The sequence below is a fragment of the Mirounga angustirostris genome, unplaced genomic scaffold (assembly GCF_029215605.1).
Source record: "Mirounga angustirostris isolate CCGP_5_RB_7025 unplaced genomic scaffold, mMirAng1.0.hap1 SCAF_1, whole genome shotgun sequence".
NCBI lineage: Eukaryota > Metazoa > Chordata > Mammalia > Carnivora > Phocidae > Mirounga > Mirounga angustirostris.
In genome coordinates this window covers 181,023,537-181,049,519 of record NW_026991709.1, presented here as the reverse complement: position 1 = coordinate 181,049,519, position 25,983 = coordinate 181,023,537, and the positions used below count along the sequence as shown (strand labels likewise).

Below are 25,983 nucleotides of genomic sequence, written 5' to 3'. Positions count from 1 at the left end.
CAGAGTACTTCAGTCCTAAAAATACAAATGAAAATATTATTAGCTTTAGTCAACGCTATAGTTGCTATAGTTATGTCTTCAATATTCATTCCTTTTCTCATTATTGTCCTACTTTTTCTTTAAGGACCACACCTGCCTCACTCCATGCATCTCTTCTGGGGGAAGCTGATTTCTTTCTCTATTTGGGCATGGGCTATGTGGTGTGGCTCTAAGCCTAACAGTGTGATCTTTTTCCCCTGGCCAAGGTAACTGGCTCAGTTGGTAACAAGGAGCAAGTGACCCAAGTTAAATTAAAGAGATACAAGAAGTGGCTTGCTTGGGGAAGCCAGGAAAGACTCTTCCTTGCTCATCTAACAGAACTCAAAACATTCCTTTCTTTTGCTATTATGTGGATGAAGAAGCTCATAGCCCAGACAGCTGTTGGCAGCTATGTTTGATCCATGGTAGGGAACCTGCCTTAGAATGGACAGCTTGAAAGGCAAAGAGAGAGTTGAAAATGAGCTAGGTCCTTGAAGGCTTTAGTGGAGTCACTGAATCAAACCCATGGAGTTTGGGAGGTGAGCCCCACCTGTGAACTCCCAACCTTTAAGAAATCATACATCTTCTTTATTATATACTCTAATTTGAATTCTTTTTGTTGTTATTTTCTCTTAACTGAAACCAAGAATATTCTACCTCCTGTTTTCTATGTTATTCTTGTCCTGGAAGGTTACTATCAGGTAATTCAAGATCTTTCTTCCAGCTTACTGAAAATTATTTGATGTCACTGGTTTTATTTTCCTTAACCTAGCTGGCATATTTTTGAATTGTGCTGTCCAATACAGTATCTATAAGCCATATGTGTCTACCTAAATTGAAATTAATTAAAATTAAATTAAGTGAAAAATTCATTGCCTTGGTTGTACTGGCCACATTTCAAGTGCTTAATAGCTACATGTGGATAGTGGTACCATCTTAGCTAGCACAGAGAACATTTCCAGCATTACAGAGAGTGCTACAGGATAGTGCTGACTGAGAGAGAGAGAGACAGAGAGACAGAGAGACAGAGAGCCATTAAATGAGAACACTTGTGTTCTAATGTCACCCAGGCCACTAAACTCACCCTATTCCCTTGGGTAAGCTTTTTCCCTGTCTTAAGTCTTTTTATTCCCTCTAGAGCAGAGAGGTTGGACTAGGAGGTTTTGGCAGAGGGTCTTTTCTAGGTTCAATATAATGAAATTCTAAGTGCTTTCTTTTGATTTTTTTTTAAAGATTTTATTTATTTATTTGAGAGAGAGAGAATGAGAGAGCACATGAGAGGGGGGAGGGTCAGAGGGAGAAGCAGGCTCCCCGCTGAGCAGGGAGCCCAATGCAGGACTCGATCCCGGGACTCCAGGATCACGACCTGAGCTGAAGGCAGTCGCTCAACCAACTGAGCCACCCAGGCACCCAGTGCTTTCTTTTGATTTTTAACATTTGTAGACTTTTCTTTATTCTTCAGGGATCAGCTGTGAGCTTTATCATCAGATGGTATTCGGATATCAAATACTGAAAACCAGGGTTGAAAATTCAGGACAGTTTCATTTCTTCTCTTCTAGAGAGAGAAAAAAAAAATCCAACACAAATTTAGAAGGCAGATATGTATGGGTTTAAACAATGTATGGGCCAATTTCCTTGACTTAGTGTCATAGCAGTTGACCAACACAGAACAAAGCAGTCATCCGGGATATGTCACCACTTTATAAAAGCATGCTATTGGCTATCAAAATAACTAGCAAATGGTACTGGAGAGGGCACACCATCAACTTATTTCTAGAGAAAACAGTTTATTGTGTATGCCATCTTGATAGTGACCTCATATTTTACTTTTGATTGATTTATTATATTCATTTATTTATGTGAACATTTGAGCGTGTGCTATATGCCAGGTACCATATATATGCTCAATTCTGAAGATACGGTAGTAAATAAGATACTGGTTTTCGTTGCTCTCATGACTCTAGTAAGGAGATGAAACAGAAATCAAGCAAGTAATTCCAGAAATAATTTTTTACAATGGTGGTGAAGGTAATAGAGATGATATCCTGAGGGCTACAAGAGCGTGTACCCGGGGGACTTGATCTCTTTTGGGACAGAAGACTACCTGGAACAAGTTTCCCTGTATTCAAAGACCCAAGGGAAGACTGTAGTAGGAGTCAAGAGTGAGAGTGTTGTAAAAGATGAGGCCAGAGAAGTAGACAGGGGCCAGCTGATGCAGAGCCCTCTCAACCATGGTCATGAATTTGGGCTTTATTTTAAGCTCAGTGGAAAGCCACTGAAAGGTTTTAAGTACAGGAGTGGCATGATCAACATGCACATCAGACACATTCCCTCTCGCTGAAGAATGGGGATGGATTGGTGAGAGGTGCACATTTGAAGGCAAGTGGACTAGTTAGGAAAGTATTATCATAGTTCAGATGAAAGATGATGGTAGCCAAAACAGGTGTTTGAATGAAGAAGGAGAGAATGGGCAGATTTAAGACATAGACATAAAATCAAATTAATAGGAAGTGACTGGATGTGGGAGTTCGTGGAGAGGGAGAGGGGAAAGACAGTCTTCATTTCTGGCTTGAACCATTGGGATAAGGCAACAGTGATGAATACAACTTTGGATGTGTGAATTTTATAAACCACAGAAATCATGTTATTGTTTTTATAATTATCATCAAAGCAGTCATTTTCATGACCTTTATGTGCTTATAATATATGTTTATTTTCTTGTAATAAAGAGACCACTTGGTTTCTAACACAACAGTTTATTTATTACTTTGATTACAGAGAAGTGAAGCTGTTGTTTCAACTTTCTCTCTGTTCTAAAAGAAGAACAAAGAGATGAGAAGTGGAAGAACAAAAGAAATAACCTTATTCTTTCTTTCTCTTCTGCCTGGAAGACAGACAAGATAAGCAATGAGAAATTATAATTGATAAAGTAATTGTAGAGATAGGCTGCTAGAGGTGAAAAATGAGACTTTGACATGAAGGTTATCTTTCCTTCCAGCCTGAGAAAAATTTTGTCTTCCATTTCCCTTTTCTTGCAGTTCCTGAAAATTCTGCCTTATGTATCCAGATCCAAATATAGAACTAAGTATCACTAGTTTTACAGAAAATGATTTAGCCTCTATTCATCCTCTGTTATTATTAATGATTCCTATTGTCTCTTGAACTGTAGCTTGGCTTTTTTGTTTTGTTTTGTTTCTTTGCTTTTGTTTTGTTTTTTACCTTGTGGATGCTATGGATTTTTAAGAAATAATTTTTCTCTTCTTAACTTCACTAGATAGTAAAAGGAAGTGTAGAGTCAAAATAGTGCCTCCTCTGTATCACCGGATGGTTTACATTTCATATTCAAATTGACATTAGGCTCATCTTTGTTTACTTGGTCTTTTCTCATGTAAAATGTATTGTTTCTTGCTAATATTGCTTGCCTATATTTGCTTGATTGGAGTTTAGGTTCTGGGAATCAAAGATAAGTCTGAATCATAGTCTCAACCTTATTAGAGGTGTGACATTAGTTCAAATATTTAACTTCTCTGAAATCTGAGTTTCTACCCATAAAGTAGAGAATACTGAAATATAGATCTATTAGCCCTTTTGTAAGTATTAAATGAGACACTAATGTAAAGGCTCAGCCAGGGATTGATACATAGCAAGAGTCCCCCCAAAATAGGTATTAATACAACACTATCATCATCATTATATAATATTAATTATGATATTATTATATATTATATATATCCTTGGTCATCATCAATATATTATTATAACTCCCGTTCTCTTATTGTTCTTCATCTGCTTTCTCTTCATCATGCTTTTCTTTTTCTTAGCTTAAATATATTTTGAAGCAATGCAGGTATAGAATAGAGAAATAAGGCAAATATATACACATCATTTAGGCCCCAAAGGTAAGACTGAGAAGCTAGGCATATTGCTATGTATCTGGTATAGGGCACATAGGACTGCTTGGTAGATTGGAAAATTTCAGATGATTCCTAGAAAAATAGTAAAATAACACAAATGATTTACATACACAAATGGAAGAAAGATAGGGTAACATTATTACTTAGCCAAGGGAAAAGTATATTGCCTTCTTATTTAAAATAGGCATTGTCAGCCAACTGATAGGTAGCCCCAGTGATTACAAAAAGGAAAGAAAGAAAGAAAGAAAGAAAGAAAGAAAGAAAGAAAGAAAGAAAGAAAGAAAGAGAAATTGGGCCTCAGTGCTACAGGAGGCATATAGATTAGAGAGAAGGTGCTGTGACAATGATCCTTTCATCAATGCCTCCATTATCATTAACCAATTGAAATGAAACAAGAAAAAACGTCAGGGTTGGGAAATCACAACCAAAATGTTTTATTTTAAGAAATATGATTTAAATGGTATATATGTAAGCCAGTTTAGTTTGCACTGGATTGAAATTTGGCATGTTTCGTAGTCCAGATGTAATTTATTTAAATTCCTTTAGATGTTTTTCAATTTAGAAATATGCATAGACATAAAATGTTGCATATCTCGAATATTTTTCCTGCATATTTGTGAATTAAAATTAGCCAAATTATTATTTTTTTCTAATGGTTTTTATTGTTATGTTAATCACCATACATTACATCATTAGTTTTTTGATGTAGTGTTCCATGATTCATTGTTTGTGCATAACACCCAGTGCTCCATGCAGAATGTGCCCTCTTTAATACCCATCACCAGGCTAACCCATCCTCCCACCCCCCTCCCCTGTAAAACTCTCAGTTTGTTTTTCAGAGTCCATCGTCTCTCATGGTTCGTCTCCCCCTCCAATTTCCACCCCCTTCATTCTTTCCCTCCTACTATCTTCTTCTTCTATTTTTTTTTTCTTAACATATATTGCATTATTGGATTCAGTGGTACAGATCTGAGATTCAACAGTCTTGCACAATTCACAGCGCTCACCATAGCACATACCCTCCCCAAGGTCTATCACCCAGCCACCCCATCCCTCCCACCCCCACCACTCCAGCAAACCTCAGTTTGTTTCCTGAGATTAAGAATTCCTCATATCAATGAGGTCATATGATACATGTCTTTCTCTGATTGGCTTATTTCACTCAGCATAATACCCTCCAGTTCCATCCACGTCATTGCAAATGGCAAGATCTCATTCCTTTTGATGGCTGCATAATATTCCATTGTATATATATACCACTTCTTCTTTATCCATTCATCTGTCGATGGACATCATGGCTCTCTCCACAGTTTGGCTATTGTGGACATTGCTGCTATAAACGTTGGGGTGCATGTACCCCTTTGGATCCCTACATTTGTATCTTTGGGGTAAATACCCAGTACTGCATTTGCTGGATTGTATGGTAGCTCTATTTGCAACTTTCTGAGGAACATCCATACTGTTTTCCAGAGTGGCTGCACCAGCTTGCATTCCTACCAACAGTGTAGGAGGGTTCCCCTTTCTCCGCATCCCTGCCAACATCTGTCGTTTCCTGACTTGTTAATTTTAGCCATTCTGACTGGTGTGAGGTGGTATCTCATTGAGGTTTTGATTTGGGTTTCCCTGATGCTGAGTGATGTTGAGCACTTTTTCATGTGTCTGTGGGCCATTTGGATGTCTTCTTCGGAAAAATGTCTGTTCATGTCTTCTGCCCATTTCTTGATTGGGTCATTTGTTCTTTGGGTGTTGAGTTTGATAAGTTCTTTATAGATTTTGGATACTAGCCCTTTATCTGATATGTCATTTGCAAATATCTTCTCTCATTCTGTCGGTTGTCTTTTGGTTTTATTGACTGTTTCTTTTGCTGTGCAAAAGCTTTTTATCTTGATGAAGTCCCAATAGTTCATTTTTGCCCTTGCTTCCCTTGCCTTTGGCGATGTTTCTAGGAAGAAGTTGCTGTGGCTGAGGTTGAAGAGGTTGCTGCCTGTGTTCTCCTTTAGGATTTTGATGGACTCCTGTCTCACATTGAGGTCTTTCAACCATTTGGAGTCTATTTTTGTGTGTGGTGTAAGGAAATGGTCCAGTTTCATTCTTCTGCATGTGGCTGTCCAATTTTCCCAACACCATTTGTTGAAGAGAGTGTCTTTTTGCCATTGGACATTCTTTCCTGCTTTGTGGAAGATTAGTTGACCGTAGAGTTGAGGGTCCATTTCTGGGCTCCCTATTCTGTTCCATTGATCTGTGTGTCTGTTTTTGTGCCAGTACCATACTGTCTTGATGATGACAGCTTTGTAATACAGCTTGACGTCTGGAATTGTGATGCCAGCAGCTTTGCTTTTCTTTTTCAACATTCCTCTGGCTATTCGGGGTCTTTTCTGGTTCCATACAAATTTTAGGATTATTTGTTCCATTTCTTTGAAAAAAGTGGATGGTATTTTGATGGGGATTGCATTGAATGTGTAGATTGCTCTAAGTAGCATTGACATCTTCACAATATTTGTTCTTCCAATCCATGAGCATGGAACGTTTTTCCATTTCTCTGTGTCTTCCTCAATTTCTTTCATGAGTATTTTATAGTTTTCTGAGTATAGATCCTTTGTCTCTTTGGTTAGATTTATTCCTAGGTATCTTATGGTTTTGGGTGCAATTGTAAATGGGATCGACTCCTTCATGTCTCTTTCTTCTGTCTTGTTGGTGTATAGGAATGCCACTGATTTCTGTGCATTGATTTTATATCCTGCCACTTTACTGAATTCCTGTATGAGTTCTACAAGTTTTGGGGTGGAGTGTTTTGGGTTTTCCACATAAAGTATCATATCATCTACAAAGAGTGAGAGTTTGACTTCTTCTTTGCTGATTCGGATGCCTTTGATTTCTTTTTGTTGTGTGATTGCTGTGGCTAGGACTTCTAATACTGTGTTGAATAGCAGTGGTGATAGTGGACATCCCTGTCGCATTCCTGACCTTAGGGGGAAGGCTCTCAGTTTTTCCCCATTGAGAATGATAGCCGCTGTAGGTTTTTCATAGATGGCTTTTATGATATTGAGGTATGTACCCTCTATGCCTATACTCTGAAGAGTTTTGATCAAGAAAGGATGCTGTACTTTGTCAAATGCTTTTTCTGCATCTATTGAGAGGATCATATGATTCTTGTTCTTTCTTTTGTTAATGTATTGTATCACGTTGATTGATTTGTGGATGTTGAACCAACCTTGCAGCCCAGGGATAAATCCCACTTGGTCGTGGTGAATAATCCTTTTAATGTACTGTTGGATCCTATTGGCTAGTATTTTGGTGAGAATTTTTGCATCCATGTTCATCAGGGATATTGGTCTGTAATTCTCCTTTTTGATGGGGTCTTTGTCTGGTTTTGGGATCAGGATAATGCTGGCCTCATAAAGCGAGTTTGGAAGTTTTCCTTCCATTTCTATTTTTTGGAAGAGGTTCAGAAGAATAGGTATTAATTCTTCTTGAAATGTTTGGTAGAATTCCCCTGGGAAGCCATCTGGCCCTGGGCTTTTGTTTGTTGGGAGATTTTTGATGACTGCTTCAATTTCCTTAGTGGTTATAGGTCTGTTCAGGTTTTCTATTTCTTCCTGGTTCAGTTTTGGTAGTTGACACATCTCTAGGAATGCATCCATTTCTTCCAGGTTATCTAATTTGCTGGCATAGAGTTGCTCACAATATATTCTTATAATTGTTTGCATTTCTAGGTGTTGGTTGTGATCTCTCCTCTTTCATTCATGATTTTGTTGATTTGGGTCATTTCTCTTCTCTTTTTGATAAGTCTGGCCAGGGGTTTATCAATCTTGTTAATTCTTTCAAAGAACCAGCTCCTAGTTTCGTTGATCTGTTCTACTGTTCTTTTGGTTTCTATTTCATGGATTTCTGCTCTGATCTTTATTATTTCTCTTCTCTTGCTGGGTTTAGGCTTTATTTGCTGTTCTTTCTCCAGCTCCTTTAGGTGTAGGGTTAGTTTGTGTACTTGAGACCTTTCTTGTTTCTTGAGAAAGGCTTGTATTGCTATATTCTTTCCTCTGAGGACTGCCTTTGTTGCATCCCAAAGATTTTGAACAGTTGTGTTTTCATTTTCATTGGTTTCCATGATTTTTTTTAATTCTTCTTTAATTTCCTGGTTGACCCATTCATTCTTTAGTAGGATGTTCTTTAGCCTCCATGTATTTGAGCTCTTTCCAACTTTCCTCTTGTGATTGAGTTCTACTTTCAAAGCATTGTGGTCTGAAAATTTTCAGGGAATGAGCCCAATCTTTTGGTACCGGTTGAGACCTGATTTGTGGCCTAGGATATGAGCCTTTCTGGAGAATGTTCCATAGGCACTAGAGAAGAACGTGTAATCCGTTGCTTTGGGATGGAATGTTCTGAATATGTCTGTGAAGTCCATTTGGTCCAGTGTGTCATTTAAAGTCTTTATTTCCTTGTTGATCTTTTGCTTAGATGATCTGTCCATTTCAGTGAGGGGGGTGTTAAAGTCCCCCACAATTATTCTATTGTTGTTGATGTGTTTCTTTGCTTTTGTTATTAATTGCCTTATATAATTGGTTGCTTCCATGTTAGGGTCGTAGATATTTATAATTGTTAAATCTTCTTGTTGGATAGACCCTTTAAGTAGGATATAGTGTCCTTCCTCATCTCTTATTACAGTCTTTGGTTTAAAATCTAATTTGTCTCATAGAAGGATTGCCACCCCAGCTTTCTTTTGGTGTCCATTAGCATGGTAAATGGTTTTCCACCCCCTCACTTTCAATCTGGGGGTGTCTTTGGGTCTAAAATGAGTCTCTTGCAATCAGCATATCAATGGGTCTTTTTTTTTTTTTTAAATGTTCTTTCATATTCTTGAAATTTTTTTTTATTCTTATGTTAATCCCCATACATTACATCATTAGTTTTAGATGAATGGGTCTTGTTTTTTAATCCAATCTGATAGCCTGTGTCTTTTGATTGGGGCATTTAGCCCATTTACATTCAGGGTAACTATTGAAAGATAGGCGTTTATTGCCATTGTATTGCCTGTAAGGTGACTGTTACTGTATATTGTCTGTGTTCGTTTCTGGTCTATGTTGCTTTCAGGCTCTCTCTTTTCTTAGAGGACCCCTTTCAAGATTTCTTGTAGGGCTGGTTTCGTGTTTGCAAATTCCTTTAGTTTTTGTTTGTCCTGGAAGCTTTTTATCTCTCCTTCTATTTTCAATGACAGCCTAGCTGGATATACTATTCTTGGCTGCATATTTTTCTCATTTAGTGCTCTGTATATATCATGCCAGGCCTTTCTGGCCTGCCAGGTCTCTGTGGATAGGTCTGTTGCCAATCTAATGTTTCTACCATTGTAGGTTACATATCTCTTCTCCCGAGCTGCTTTCAGGATTTTCTCTTTGTCTATGAGAGTCGTAAGTTTTACTATTAGATGTTGGGGTGTTGACTTATTTTTATTGATTTTGAGAGGGGTTCTCTGTGCTTCCTCGATTTTCATGCCTGTTTCCTTCCCCAAATTAGGGAAGTCCTCTGCTATAATTTGCTCCAATATAGCTTCTGCCCCTCTCTCTCTTTCTCTTTCTTCTGGGAATCCCTGTTTTTATTCTAATGTTGTTTCGTCTTATGGTATTGCTTATCTCTTGAATTCTGCCCTCGTGATCCAGTAGTTGTTTATCTCTCTTTTTCTCAGCTTCTTTATTTTCCATCATTTGGTCTTCTATATCACTGATTCACTCTTCTGCCTCATTTATCCTAGCAGTTAGCACCCCCATTTTTTATTGCACCTCCTCAGTAGCCTTTTTGATTTCGACTTGGTTAGATTTTAGTTCTTTTATTTCTCTAGAAAGGGTTTCTCTAATAACTTCCATGCTTTTTCCTAGCCCAGCTAGTATCTTTAAAGTCATGATTCTGAGGTCTAGATCCGACATTGTACTAATGTCCATATTGAGTAGGTCCCTGGCAGTCAGTAGTACCTCTTGTTCTTTTTGTTGAGGTGATTTTTTCTGTCTTGTCATTTTGTCCAGAGCAGAATAGATGAATGAGAGAACAAAATGCTAACAGGGTAACAACATCCCCAGAAAATATACTCTAAACAAATCAGAAAAGACCTGAAGCTGGGGGAAAAGAAAGGAAAGAAAGAAAAAAGAAAATGAAAAAAAAAAAAAAGAAAAAGGAAAAGATAAAAACAAACAAAAATAGAACAAAACAAAACAAAAAAAGAATATGATCAGATATGATCAGGCTGGTGCATAGATCGTGCCACACACTAGATTTTGGGTGTATTTTGGTCTGTTAGAAGACAGTGCCTCCGAAAATTTTAAAGAAAGAAAAACTTATATATGTACAAAAATAAGGGTTGATATGATGAAGGGATGGAATATGAATGTAAAGATGAAAATTATAAAAATTTTATAAAAGGAAGTGATAAGAAGTTGTTTGAAAAAAGAAAGAAGAGGATTTAAAAAAAAAAGAAGAAAAAAAATGGAGAGAATGTGATCAGGCAGGAGAGTAGAACAAAGCCATACACTAGAGATTTAGGGTATATTTTGATCTGTTAGAAGAAACTATCTCAAAATTTTAAAGAGAGAACAACTTATATTATATATATGCCAAATATAAGGGTAACTACTATGAAGGGATAGAATATGACTGTAAAAATGAAAAATAAAGATGTTTTAAATAAAAGGGATTGATACGATGTTGGTCGAAAAAGGGAAAAAGAAAAATTCAAAAAATAAAAAGTTAAAAAAAATTAACTTTGAAAGCCTAAAGAATCATGGTAAAAAAGCCATGGATTCTATGTGCATTATTCCCCTAGCGCTGGAGTTCTGCCTTCTCATCGATCAGTAAACTTGGTCTTGGCTGGCTGTTCTTGCTGATCTTTTGGGGGAAGAGGCCTCTTGCCATGGTTCCCAAATGTCTTTGCTGGAGGCGGAATTGCCCCGCCCTTGCCGGTCCAGGCTAAGTCATCTGATGGGGTTTGCTCTCGGGAGCTTTTATTCCCTGCAAGCTTTTGGTACAGCTTTGGAGGGTGAGAGTGAAGATGGCAGCCTCCCAATCTCCGCCCAGAGGAGCCGAGAACTCAGGGTCCTACTCCTCGTGCGCCCCCAGAGAAAAGCAGTCAGTCACTTCTGTCTCCCGGGTCTCCGGCCGCACTCTGTGCTCACCCAGCCTGTGACCGAGCGTTTCTATCTCTGGCACCCGACCCCTTGTGGAGTCTCCAAACCCAACAGATCCCCGCGCCGCTCCTCCCAGGGGAGGAAGGGGAGTCTCCCCAGATCTGCCTCTTGTTGGGTCCCTGCTGGAGGAGCAGAGGCCCAACTGTGCCTTGGATCCCAGTTTATGACAACCCCGAGCTGAGAGCCCGCACCTTGGCTCTGTCTCTGCAGCCTGCTTCCCCACTCTGATACCTGGGAGCTCTGCCACACTCAGGCGCCCCCAGTCTTTCTGTGACCCCAAGGGTCCTGAGACCACACTGTCCCACGAGGGTTCCACCCCCTGCTTAGCCACCGGAGTGATGTCCCTCAGAGGAGCAGACTTCTAAAAGTTCTGATTTTGTGCTCTGTGGCTCTATCACCTTTCAGAAGCGGCCGTCAGAGGCCCCCTCCCCCGCAGCCTACCCTCCCGAATATCACCTCAGATTTACTTCTCCGCACGACCTACCTTCCAGAAAGTGGTCGCTTTTCTGTTCAGAGAGTTGTTGCTATTCTTTTCTTTGATCTCCTGTTGAGTTCGTAGGTGTTCAGAATGGTTTGATCCCTATCCAGCTGAATTCCTGGGACCAGACGAAATCCAGGTCTCCTACTCCTCTGCCATCTTGCTCTGCCCTCTCTTAGCCAAATTATTATTAAGTGTACTGGTCTTAAGCTGAAATAAGATGGCTTTTTTTTTTTTAAGGGATTTTATTTTAGAAAGAGAGAGAGAGCATGAGTAGGGGGAGGGGCGGAGGGAGAGGGAGAAGCAGACACCCTGCTGAGCTTGGAGCTCCATGGGGCTCAATCCCAGAACCCAGATCATAACCTGAACTGAAGTTAGATGCTTAACTGACTGACCCACCCAGGTGCCCCAGATAGCTTTTATTTCTAATGCCAAGAAATGAGAAATGTGATAATCAGCAACATGAGGGATTTTCTTGTGGTACTTTATGCCTGGATGGGGAAGGTAGCCCTTTCAATGGGTTTCCCAGGTAACTTAATAACACAAAGTATATGTCAGGGTTTTTTTTTTTTTTTTTTTTTTTTTAAAGACTTTTATGATCATTTGGAGAGGCAGGGAAGAGTCACATTCCATAGGATATAGTTTTCCACCAAGAAATCCCCTTTTGACATTTGTTCTTGGTCCTTCTCTTCCTGAGCCTCTAATATATTTCTATCTCTGTCTCTTTGCCCCCCACCATTTTCTTTCTCCCTCCGGGTTTTCTCCTTGTTACATCCTCTATCTCTCTATCTCATTTTTTTATTATGCAGGATTATTTGCTGAATATTCTTGGCTATTTGAGCATTCTGAGTGTTTTGGCTTTTACCCCCAGTTATTTTCACTGGGCTTTTCTTAGGAATAAATGTGGGTTTCTCCATAGGGCAGAGTTCTAATGAATAGAATTTTCTCTTTCTCACATAAACAAATGTGCATATACACAGATACTGTGTTTGAAGTGTGTATCTTTAGGAGTTTGGCTTGAATCATGGTTCGAATACCCAACTGCCTAGGTATCTTGAATTAATGAAACTGGATGGGCTAAAACAATAGTGCTGGAATAATGCCTTTTGAAATATTGTGCCTGCATGACAAAATGGCTGAGCAGGACATAGCCATAGGCCACATGGGTGATCAGTCTATAACTCCTGGTTTATAAGAGTCCAAAGGCATTCCAGCAGCAATAATCAATGCTTTGGGTTTATCATTGCTCTGATTAAAAAAATCTCCAATAGATTTCCATTACAAGGGGCTCTGAAAAAGCAGGAACTTGGTTTGATGTGCATACTGCTGTCTCCTCAGAGCTTAGGGCAGTGTATAGAACATAAACATTTAATTAATACTTGGATAATGTAAGTTAAAATCTTCATCAGTCAGAGTAGACTAGGTTATGCTGCAATAACAAATAGCTCCCAAATCTCAATTGCTTGAAGAACAAATTATTTCTTATTTACTGTGTATATCCATTATGGGCTGGTAGGGAAAAGGGAGGGCCTGTTTTCTTTGTGATCATTCAAGGATCCAGGCTGATAGTGTGACTAGTCCCTGTTCTGGAGACAAAGGAGGGTGTTGCTTCAACAATTAAATGTTCCAGCCTCAAAAAGACACCATCAATTCTGCTGATATTTCACTGGCCAGAACTTTGTGGCCCACTCAATGATAAAGGAATCAGGAGACACAATCCTACTACGGCCAGATGGTGGAAAGGCCAACTTCTTTGAAAGGTGTGATAGTAGTTTGTTATCACAAAATAGTTGGGATAGACTAAATAAACTAAGTTGCCTTACATGCCAATATTTGTTGATGCTTATATTATTTAGGACAAATGGTCATTGGCTGCAGTACAATGGACTACAAGGGATTTGGAAGAAAAACGAGGAACTATGTTGATATTCTTGTTCCATCACATACATATATAGACAGTCACTTAAGCCTAAAAGAGCAAGTCTTTCTTCCAGTTTTTTAAAAAAAATTAATAATGCTTATCTGAGTGCCTTGAACATAATCCTTTAATACATCTTTCAAGTTCATTAAATTGAATTAATTTGTAGATAAATAACTATGTTTAGCTTTAATTTAATCCCTAGAAAGGAAGAACATAATGGTGAGTTTTTCAAAATGGTAGCCCTTATTAGTAACTTCCTTTTAATTTGAATATATTAGCATAGCAAAAACAACCCCCCCAAAAAAATTCATGGGGCAAAGACTATCTTCCACACTTCTATATTTCAAAAGCCTGGAATGTACTCAATATATACTTCTTGAATGAACGAATAATACTTTTTTGAGACTCTCTTAATGGTAAAGAAATGAGAAAATGTAATGGTTTTTTTGGGGGGGTTATTTTAACCATGAAGTATTTTTTTAAGATTGTATTTATTTCTTTGAGAGAGAGGGAGTGTGTGTGAGAGAGAGAGAGAGAGAGCATGAGCAGGGGGGAGGTGCAGAGGGAGAGGGAGAAGCAGACTCCCTGCTGAGCAGGGAGCCTGATGCAGGGCTCGATCCCAGGACACTGGGATTATGACCTGAGCCAAAGGCAGATGCTTAACCGACTGAGCCACCCAGTCAGCCCAACCATGTAGTATTTTATATGAGTGTCTAAGACATGGGCTCTTGCACCAGATCATTGGAGTTTGAAACCTACTCTATCACTTACAAGCTATATTACCTTGAGCAAGTTTCTTAATCTCCCTGTTCCCCCTGGGGTTCCTCATCCATGAAATGGAGATAAGAATAATAATACTTATCTTATGGGGTTAGTAAAAAGGATTAAATCATACCTTATAAGCAACATACTATAGAGTAGCGCTACTCATAGGAAAGATTTAATGAACATTAGCTGCCGCACTGCTGTTATTTGTGTCTTGATACCGCACAGTCTGTACGTATCACCAACACAACAATAACGAACCACAGAAATGAAACATGCACTACCTACTATAACTTTGGTGTTGTTACCTGTGCACTGTGCACTGTGAAAGACCAGTGGGGAAGACCGACCCATCTGTAGGGGCTCTCACTCTTTCACTCTGTTTAACATGAGAAAAGGTGATGGTTTCCAAAGTCGCACAGTGGCATCACCGTTCTTTCTTTTTTTTTTTTTAAGATTTATTTATTTTTCAAATCTTTGAAAAAAAGATTTATTTATTTTGAATCTTAAAGCAGACTCTCCTCTGAGTGTGGAGTCTGACATGGGGCTGGATCCCACCACCCATGAGATCATTACCTGAGCCTACCCCAAGAGCCAGAGGCTCAACCCACTGAGACACCCAGGGGCCCCTTCGACCCTTCTTTATAACACCTGTGCAAGGCAGGGGTATTCTGAGGCATTTCAAAAGGTTTGTGAGGGGGGAAAATCATGAGAACCACCTTGATTTTGAAAAAATTATGAAAGACTAGACCTATGACAGTGGGGATCACATCGACCTTGTTCTCTGCCTTGTCCCCAAGCATCTAGCACATAGTAGGTGCTTTATAAGCAATTCATGAAATAACTGAATGAGAATTTCTGCTCATGCAGTCTATAAGTGAAAACTAGGTCACCTTACGTGCATCGTTAACGTTTGGATACAATCACTTTATTTCCGAAGAAGAGACTGTCCGAACCATAGTACTAGAAACAAAATGTTCAGTTTCTGAGGGTTTCCTCTCCCCCCCAGCATGTTATTGGAGGGAGAGGGAGATTTTTTAAAAAATGCTTTGAGCATATTTCTTTGTCAAAACCCAATCTTCGATGCTGAAAATGACATGTTTCTATTTATTAAACATGTTCAAAAACCTCAGAAGGTTTTTATTGGGCTTATGCATATAAGCATCTATATTGTATTCCAAGCATGCCATATTCCCAGATTTAGCTGCCAAAACAATCGACAGACTTAAATTTGTATAAACCTGACAATATTTTTGGTTAACGTACTGGGTCAAAGAACATGAAGAGGTAAGAAATGGCCTGTAGTTCACTTTTGCATTTACTGTTAAGAAGCCTAACACCCATTAACACTATTAATATTTTGCAGAATGTTTTTTTCTTTTGTTTCTCCTTCCCTCTTTACTCTTTTGGCAAATGAACGGTATCAGTGAAAGCTCTAACATAACATGCCAGACAGTATAGTGTTAAAGTGCTGCTTGAGTAGCTGAAGAGTTAGTGGGCAGGCATTACAATTCACTGTAGCTGTAATAGAGGGTAATGTCACTTTAAGACATGTGATACTTCACAGAGGAGGGATGTATTGAAACAGACTACTGCTACTTACAGCACCGTATAGCAGCCCTGCTCCTACATTTTGCTGCCTTACTCTGCCCCGAATGCACGGGACTGGGGATGGTCCATCATTAACTGTAAACTGATTCTCATCAGGATCACTTCAAAGGTCTCATCAGGCAGAGGTGACGCGAGGAGATGATTTAAAGGTGAAAATGACAAGGTTTCCACCCCTCAAACCTTGGCTCCTTTTCTGACAATACAGTCTGAATGAACCCGATGTCTTCTTTACTGTGGAAATAGCATTGGAAGAGAAAAACACATTTTTTTAATCCTGATAAAGAAGATTATTGGGAAGCTCTTTTAAAAAAAATCTCCAATTGTGCACAGATGGATTTTAGAAAGTGTTAGAGCTTTCCAATGAACACTAATAGAGTACTCTGCTCTTGGCTGGATTTTTCAGGTAAGAAGCCTCTTTAAGGATTTAAGATTCAGAAAGCAGATTTGTAACCTATTCAGTCATATCTAGAGAACTATGTAAGGCTGGATGCATTATTTGGTGGAAAACACCTATTAACATAGAGACAACCTCTTGGTAGGAGAGTGAGCAATGAGAGTGATATGCAGGAACCTCGGAAGTGATGCTGAGAATTAAAGAAAGTTAAATAAAAAAAGGAAGAAGAAGGAAAATACTGCAAATGTGAAGTCACAGTAATCTTTTTAAGTGCTAAAAGCTACAGGGGTGAAGAAATGAGCAAGAGAAAGCAGAGTCATTGAAAAACTGTTAAGTTTTGATTGTGGTAGGCTTTTTGAAAGTTTAGATGAATTTCTAGTGCATTTTTAACTGAAATTCACAACTAGTCAATGCATGCCACAGTCACCTCTATTTTGTCTTTCTATAATTTGCAGCGTATTTTGAAAAGGCCCCTAAATGCATTCATTTCAAGATTCATAGAAGGGGTGTTGCTATTTATCTCTACTGAAGAGAATGCATCTATGTTATACTGATAGTTCTGAAGACAATGAGGATAAATCTGTTGTGTACAAAAGTAAACAGTGGGCAGTGAAACTAATTATAAAGTGAATGGTCCATCTGAATCACAGAGTGAGGCATGAAAGGCACCATGCTGTTGAAAATAATGTTTTCCTACTTTGCACTTAATTATAGTTGTCACCATTTGTCTATTATAGTTCTAAACCCCTTTTAAAGACTGCATCTCTCTCCTAAAGCCCATAAATTATCTTGTATTATATCTTTATACACACACACACACACACACGATGTATATTTCTGCTTTCTGAACATCACAGTTTTTGAAAGAGTGCCAATTTCCACGAATAAAGAAACCACACTGGGAGGTCACTAGCAGATTTAAATGTATAGTTGAAATACTTGTAGTGTATAATTTGACAGTGGAAAAAATTTTAAAAGGAACAATCTGGGTTCCAAAGCTCTCTCTAAAAGAAAAGAATACACTTAACTGGATTCTTGTATAGAAACTGCTTCCGTATCACTGGCTGAGTAAGGACGATGCTTCAAGTTTGATTAATTTGGCAATATGAAATGCAGCATAAGGTGTTGTTTGAGAAATTGGACAATATGTAGCGCAGTTGAGCCTCTGTAGCTCCTAAGATCCTTATAGGTGCAGATAAGACTGTCAAAGTTTCAGCGCCTGAGAAAAGGTATATGTTCATCCATAAATACATACACCACCTGTGTATGCATATTCATCAACACTATACAACAAATGCCACAATTGCCTCTTAGGAGGCAAAGCAGTATTGTAAATTATGGCTTACGCTAGGATAGAAGCATAGATCTTGCCTCTGAAACTCATTCTGGCTGAAGACAATTCCGTCTGATTTTAAGTCCAGCCAAAAAAGACCAGTTCTATCAGGAGATTACAACATGCCTCTGAGAAATGATTACTTAGTTTAGAAGACAGCAGAATGATTAAAAATTCATGACGGTAGAATTAAAAAAAAAAAAAAAGAATCCACTCTTTCCTTTCAGGCTTATGTCAGACTTACAATGAAGTTAGAATGAACAGGAGTATGCAGCTTTTCAATGCCTGGAATAACTATAGTTTAAAGATCACTGTAAAAAACAGGATGTAAAGTCAGGATATTGTGCTTCAAACTGCCTGATAGTCACAAACTTTAATTTATTTATGTGTCTGGCAGTCCTTGGCGTTTGGCTTTGCAGAATTTCAAAAAGAATTCACGATCTCTTGGGGAAGGCCTTCCCTAAGTCCCACTTCATGGCATGACCTCTGCTGGGTTATTAATTTCAGCCAGCAAAGTAGCAAAGGGGACATGACGTCTGAGACCCTCCTTCTCTCATCAGTGGCACTGACTGAGCTGGGGGCTTGAAGCTGGGGGTAATCCTTGCTGTCTCATGTTCTTTTTAGAGAATGGCAATGGTCTCTGCGATGTCCTGGGTCCTGTATTTGTGGATAAGTGCTTGTGCAGTGCTCCTATGCCATGGATCTCTTCAGCACACTTTCCAGCAGCACCACCTGCACAGACCAGGTAAGTCGGGAGCTGGCTCCTCGGCAGCCTCCAGTCTCACTGCTGTCACCTTAACAGATGGTTGACTGTAAAGGACAGAAAGCACTATATAGTGCGGGCAGCTTGCCTCTGAATTCCAAGACACATATTGTTGGCTGGATGCTTTGGGGAAAGGTGAGGGGGATACTAAAATGCCCTAGAGGTGTTTCTATGAATTTCTCAGGAAAAAACAAAACAAAACACACGGTTTTCTCTAAGAGTCTCCCTACCCCTTCCTCACACCTTAAAAAAGTGAAGTCCTTGGTTTTTGGATACTTTGGCCAATATCAAAATACTCTGCAGAAGGTGGGATAACTTGCAAGACTTGATTTCTTAGAGAGGCAAAATATGATCTTTGCAACCAATAAAATAATGGGTATGTATACTGCTGGGATATCCTATCTAGTGTAGATACTATAATCTCGGTGTGTGCGTGGCTAAGAATTTTGTGGATATGTTAGTGCCGAAATTAACTTTGGAAGTAGTTCGTTAATGAAAAAGAAATTTAAAAATAACTTACTATTTCTTGTCTGCTTTAATTTGTCTCCTCTTTCTCCCTTCCTTCACTTTCTGTTCTTCCAGTTTTTAACGGTGGTATTTTTCTCTCTTTCTTGGCACTTTCAGGAACAAGTTCCCTTTAGCCTGATTTTCCCCCCTATATTGAATTTTGATTTCCGGACGCATTTTGCTTTCTTCGTCTTTTCGTTTAAAGTATATTTCTTACCCTTCCATGGCCTCACTTTTCCGTCTGGATTTTTTTTTTTTTTCTCCTTCTTTGCCTTTCTCATTACTGCCCCCCAGCTCGATTGTCCTTACCCTCGCCCGTTCTCTGAAAAGATTTCCTTCCACATTGTTTAGTGTCAACCTTTGCACTCCTTTACTCCGCCCTCCACCTAAGCCCTCCTCCCCCATCGCCAAGTCCGGGCCCAGGGGACTAGTTGCGCGGCCAAGCTCCAGGTCTCCAAGTCGGAAGTGCTCCCCGCCCTCCATCCCCTCTCCAAATTCTTTCCTGGCCTCCTCCCATCCGTTCGGCTGGCTCCAGCTGCGCGGTCCAGCGTCCACGCCTTTGCCTTTCTCTGGCTCCGCAATCGGCCTGGGCGCCAGTCCTGGGCTCTTCGGCACAATCGTCCAACAACACCTCCCGGGGCGCTGCGTGCTGCCTCCCCGGGCTCTGCCTCCAGGCTGCGGGCTGGACGGAAAGAGCAACGGTGCAGCCCGGGTCCTGCCGCGCGCCCGCACCCAGCTGCGGGGGAGCGCGCGAGCCGGTTCTCTGCAGGAGCCCGGGCCAACCCCCCCAGGACTGGGGTGGGGGAGGGGGTGGGCGCGGGAGGGGGCGTCGGGGCGGCCTCAGCCCGGGGCTGCGTCAGGGCCCCAGCCACCCTCACTCCCCACGCCCTGGGTTGCGGAGGGAAGGCGAGGGGGGCGCTGGTGCCCCTGCCGGTGGGCTTGGAAACCGCTCCGCCGCCCCTGCCGCGCGCTTGTATTTCTGCCTCGGGCGTGCTGAGCCCCGAGCGGAGCGGGTACCCCCAGACTCTGAGGCTTCGGTGCCGAGGTGGAGGAAGAACAAACGTGGGTTTTGGAGTCTGCGGTTTACCTCCAGTCAGTTAATTACCAATCGGTTCAGGCAAAAATGTCTGATTTGTTACAGTCATACAAATAACGCGGGAAATTTGCATTCATTGTCATACTTAACAGTAAGAATTCGTAACAAAAATAACTATTGTGAGGTTTTCCGGCACGCTCACGTCGTCTTAATCCGTATACAAGTAGGTGTAATCGCCCCTACCCCTCACACCACGCGCACCGCCCCCAATCCTTCTGTTGCCAGGAGACTGAAGTTCTGAGGGATCGGGTGACTCGTGTGAGACCACACAGCCAGTAACTGCCATTGGAAGTCGGGTAGGTCTGATGTCACCTCCCTGGCCTGTTTCCCAAGGAGGGGATATATCTCCCAGGGCACAGAATAATCACGCCGAGTAGCCTCTTTGAGGGGTGTGAGCCGTTTCCCATAACTTGTGAAAACTTCCAAGTTATGTCATTGCACGGACTCAAACCCCTTCTGAAAGGTGGCCTTGGCTGACCTTGGTGAGGGCTGGCCGGTGGCAATGGCAGCACTCAGGACCAGCACTCATCTGTGTTACTTAACCAGAAGTGTCTTGACCTTAGGAAAGTCACTTTTCTTCTCTGGGCCCAATTCCCCATTTAAAGATATTGTGGGGGTGTAAGTAAAATAATTTTTTGTGACAGTGCTTTGTAAACTGTGAAGTTCCTCATAAATATCAATAACTCTGACTTCTCTTAATAGACTACAAAAGTACATGTTAGAGGTGCTAAATGAGTAAAGTTTTGCTGTTCACACAGCTAACAATCCACATAGGACAAAACCTTGTTTTAATCTCGTGTTTGTTTTTTTTTAAAACTATGAGGTACCTGGCTAGAATATATCACCAACCGCTGCCTGTCTTTTACGCTCGATGTGTATAGTTGTGAAATAGAGTACACTTTGCAGTGAGTTTTTACTTAGACTATCTCTGTTAATCAGTTAATACAGGAGTTTTTTTGGTCGGGGGTTATGGTTATGATATTTGTATTAAGTAAACTCAAATATTTATGGGGCTTGTTATCAAAATATTATAATTTCAAGCTCAGAAACATGTCGTTAAGTTCTGACTAAAATTGAATTCAGTATTTGTTTTCTCCAACGTCTACTGCTAGAAATTGCTTATTATCACCAATGCATGGTCGATCTGTATGTCAGATATCCCAAGAAACTGTAGCACTGAACCCAATTTCAGCCCCAAGCGCTTATACATTTGAGATCCATTACCGATTCATTGATGAAATTAAGAAACTATATATACTCCTTTCTAGGTGCAGAAAGATTAAAATGATATCAAACTGAAAGTCCAATGGTTCTATGTAATAGGTTTATTCAACTTTCTTGGGTTTTCAAGAATAGCTGCAAAGATTAAAACGATAGATCTTGGACACAGCAATATTCTAGCTTATTTCAGTCAGAAATGCAATCTCCTTTAATACAATCTGTTTTGATTTTAAGAGTAAATGTATGCTTTTTTTGATGAGAGTTGTGATGTTTCCCTTTGTGGGTCTTAAATCTTCAGGGACACTAATGAAATGTGTATGAAAACAAGAGAGAAATCAGGGCCAGTTATCTGTGACAATCCACCCCTAAATGAGCAAATAAATAAATAAATAGCAGGATAAATGAGCAAAAAGGAAAAACATAATCTCATTTTCTCAAATCAGTTAAAACAAGTGACATGATGAGAAAAAATGAGACACCAGGCAGACCCTGAGCTTTGCCACATTTGCCTAAGCTTGAAAAATCGCCTCTTCCATAAAGCAGGAACAAGCGGACACTGCATGCATACCAAGTACCCGGGAAATGTGAAAAATGACAAATCTTTCCCTCAGAGCCCCGAATGGGGGGAGAGTGAAGGCTTCACAGCTGCCTCCTTACCTGCTTAGGAACGGCTGGCCCCCCTCTTGCCAGCCTTTTACGGGCAGCTTTGCCATCCCCTACACAGTAAGATTGATGGTGTTCCCATCCCAAGCAGCCAATTTCAGTCTCTCAAGAAATAATCCACTACACTGACAAATGAGTGGAATTTGACGCGATGTTCCCCTCATCAGACTCTGCCGCACCTGGATGGCACCAGCCAGCCAGGGTCCTGTAGGGGAAATGGTTAGAGATCTGGGCCAATTTCTGCTGTCAAAACATGAAATCAGGACAATGTCTTTGTGAGGCCGTGAATTTGAGATCTGTCTTCTCAATGCAGTGGCTTAGTACACAAACAGAATGAGAATATGTTAACCAGAAAACAGACTGATTTTAATAGATTCCCCTGTAGTCCCTAAGTACTTTCTATTTTCCATATTTATGGTATTAGGAATGCACCATTATTTTCACTTACTAGTTAAGAAGGATTAAAATAGTCAATCAAATGGAAGTGAACTTTAAAATTACACAAATGAGTAAAATGTGCCATAGATTAACAGATTTGTAATTTCAATAATTTAATATTTGGCTAAATCAAGTTTTTATTTTGGGAACAATGTAGGAAATTACCACAACAATTTGAAGAATACTCGTGCCTTTTATATATATAAATAGTAAAGCTGGAAGGGGACACATAATTTAAAAAAGACAGACTGAACAATGAAAACCCAAAAGTGGTATGTTCCCTTGTTTCAAGAAATTAAAACAGACAGCTTCAACTCTTTATAAGCATCAGGTGTGTAACAGGTGAAAAAGGATGAATGGTTTGCTGGATGTAACTTTCTACTTTAGAATTAGTTCTTCCCCCTTATGGATATATGAATTATGACACTAATTTTAATAGTTACTTAATTTCAAGTGTGTGGGTATGTGTGTGTGTGGGGGGGTTATTCTTGAAACTTAATAAAATATGGATCATTGCAAAATACTTGAGTAAGAAAAGATCCTTGGGATTCTTTAGTAATTTAAAATTATAAAGATAAATTACATGAGACAAGAAGTTATAAGTGCCTAATGAATCATTTATTCTTGAGTCGCTGCTATTGTATTGACAGGTGTGTATGGAAATGATATATGGAAAGATTACTCTGAATAGAATTGTCTATGTAACTTATACTTGGCCTGATTTAAAACTATATTAAGCAAACTATGTATTTAGAGGGAGGTATTCATTTATGACTTAATTATTACATAGTGAACATCACCATTCATTTAAAAGTGTGATTTTTTTTGTTAAAATATTAAAAAGCATTCTTGTATATCTTATACTTATCTTTACCTTAGTATTCAATATTATTGAAAACTGCTTAAGGAATACGCATTAGAATACCAAGGCACATTACAATAAAGTATTGTTTTAGAACTGTAGTATGAAAGATATCGTCAGAACAACAGTGGTTGCATATTGGCTTTTTAAGAATTCTTACCAGTACTGAATTGCCAAGTGTAGTGAATTGACCTAAGGATTAGAGCAGACAGGTTGTTATTTGGTGTAAGCTGGTGCTAGTGATAATCCATTGATCATCTGATTGATGTTATTGACCTTGTCCCAGAGTCAGAGTGCAGCTATGGACATTTGATAAGACCTCAAAGTATCAAAACCAAGTAGAGATGCAAATAAATATTTCCTGTCAATCCCCTGAATTTATAAGAGAATTATTACAATGCTATATAAATACTGTTACTTATGTGAGCTCAAGCCTATGGCCTCAGTTCGTCATAGTTAAGGAGAATAGATCTTATGTCACACTGAAAACATATAGAAGTGGCACAAATGAACCTTAGCCTTCAATTGGTAATTTCTTAAAGTTCATTTAAGACGACTACTTGAACTTTTTGAAAAACTCTTCCAGTTTTAAACTGTGTGAAAATCTCAAAGCTTGAGTATGTAAATTCGTGCAACATTTTTTGAAAACAATTTGGCAGCATCTCCCAAAATGTAAAATGTGCAAATCCTACACAATTCCATTTCGAGATGCTTAGCCTAAGAAAATGATTGGACAGGTGTGAAAAAATGTATGTAAAGGTCTAGTTGATTTAATGGCAAATAATTAGAGGGGGGTTTTAGCTAGAGCAAAAAGAGCTTGGTACTATAAATCGTTGTATACCATACAACGGGATTCAATGTAACCACTGCAAAGAATGAGATGTGCTTATATGTACTCTTAAGGAAAGATGCCTATGATACACTGCTGAGGGAAAAAAACAAAAACAAAAACGAACAGAATATGCAGTTTCAAAATAATTTTGGAAAAAAATATTAACACAGGCATAAAAAGATGTCAGAAAGGCTATAAACATTCTATACATGGCATCAGTTAAACCTGGTGGTAGAACTAGAATGACTTGGACTTTTTATTTCCTATAATGATGTGGTTTTTATTTTTTTTATTTTTAATTTTTTTAAGATTCATTTATTTATTTGAGAGAGAGAAAGAGAAAGAGAGAACAGAGAAGGGGCAGAGGGAGAGAATCCTGGAGCAGACTCTGCTCAGTGGGAAGCCAGGAGCTAAGTGGGGCTCAATACCGGGACCAGGACCTGAGCCAAAACCAAGAGCCTGCTGGTTAACCGAATGAGCCACCCAGGTGCCCCAATTATGTGTTTTTAAGATTTTTTTAAATATGGGTATATATTACTTTTTAATAAAAAACTTAAAATATTAGCTGTAGTTTTATGGTAAAATTAGAAATGTATCAAACAGTGTTCTCAGGTTAAGGAAAAAGAAGGACGATTAGGTAGGAAAGTATCATGAGGCCCTTTTCCTTTTAAGAGCCTTAATCCAATGAAGTGTCTAGGCCAGTATTTTCCAGTTCAGAAAATACCGTACCCTCAAGATGCTGCTTGGAAAAAAGCTATTAAGTGTTGGGGACGTACTCATTGTCTGGTATGTTCTCCTTTTGGAGATTTGCAGTACATGTAAGTGTATACAAGTTCTGGAAAGATTTGCAGATAGGAAACCTGATTGTGTTTAACTAAAATTATCTAAACATTTTTTTTTAATTTGGGCAATATCTAAAGTGCTTATTCTTATCACATGCATTGAGAAGTGTAAGCCACTGTGCTATCCATCTTCTTATATCTCACTTTTAGTAAGGAACTTGACATATAATAGGTGCTGAAAAAATATTTGTTACATTCTTAAGGAATGAATGTTCTGGTAAAACCTTTAACTCTCCCTCATTTATTACTGCTTGTGTGGGGGTGCATGTGTATGTATGGATGCATATGTATCTGTGTGCGTCTTTATAATTTAGGGATACCACAAATGGAGAGAGGTATAAATATTAAATTGTCAGTATAACATACATATGTATGTGTGTATGTGTGTATTTGTGCAATATCTTTGTGTAGTTATTTACTCTATTTGACAGCAGTTCCATTAACCAAAATAACCCAAAGAATATGCTTACAAATGTAGTAAAAACTTAAATCCCTAAGGTTTTCAGTCACAGCATGAGTTTTTTTCCTATAAATTTAGAAAATACTGTAAGCGTGGTCTTAAGGGACTGAAGAGAAACTTCTCTTAGCAAATAGGAAAAGGCCTTCTGCTTTCAAATTTTTTGGTATCAAGAGAAAAACTCACTTCATCTTTGTAGCAGGGAGAAATAAGAACAGACAGCAATTTTTCCTTTCTTTGGGATAAAAAGAAAATGAATGATTTTGTTAACCATTTGTGTAAACTAATTAGATTCTGTAAAGTTAATGTCCTGAAAGCACTTAGGGAATCCTTTTGGCCTACTATTTCTTTCTCCTTCCCCATCTTTATATAATAAAGGCCCAGAGAAAGAAAAGAGAATTGATATAATCAGCGATTTTCTCTCCGAAGATGGATAGATGACGCTGAGTGATGTCGCTATTCATTAAGCGGATTCTTCCTCCACACGGAAGGAGTCAAACCAAACCTCACCCTGAATCTAGGAGGGAGGAAGACCTACATCCTCAGCCAAGGTCATTGTTCTGCTGATGTGATTACCTATATTTATCTTTACTATGCCCTTACTAGAACTTCTCTTTTAGGCATGCTTCCGTGTCACCCCAAAATAGATGGGAGCTAAATGAGTCTGCATGTACCCAAAGGATTTTTTTGTTTCCCCCTCAT

At 39.3% G+C, this 25,983-nt stretch overlaps 1 protein-coding gene and 1 long non-coding RNA gene across 4 annotated transcripts in view; one reads left to right on the top strand and one right to left on the bottom strand.

The window, feature by feature from the left end:
• Positions 1–786: 786 nt before the first annotated feature.
• On the bottom strand, positions 787–19,217 carry LOC129045408 (uncharacterized). The gene is made up of 3 exons (XR_008505111.2): positions 18,884–19,217; positions 11,583–16,104; positions 787–1,573 (listed from the first exon to the last, which is right to left on the bottom strand). It is a non-coding gene; the product is annotated as an uncharacterized LOC129045408 (long non-coding RNA).
• TAFA1 (TAFA chemokine like family member 1) overlaps positions 17,825–25,983 on the top strand; it is a 574,680-nt gene continuing 566,521 nt past the window's right edge. The window contains exon 1 of one of the 3 annotated variants that reach the window (XM_054504642.2): positions 17,825–18,345. In XM_054504642.2, coding sequence (XP_054360617.1) covers positions 18,228–18,345 — 118 coding nt within the window. In that variant the 5' untranslated portion in view covers positions 17,825–18,227. The remainder of the gene's footprint in view (positions 18,346–25,983) is intronic. The other 2 variants (XM_054504641.2, XM_054504643.2) reach the window with 2 other exon arrangements.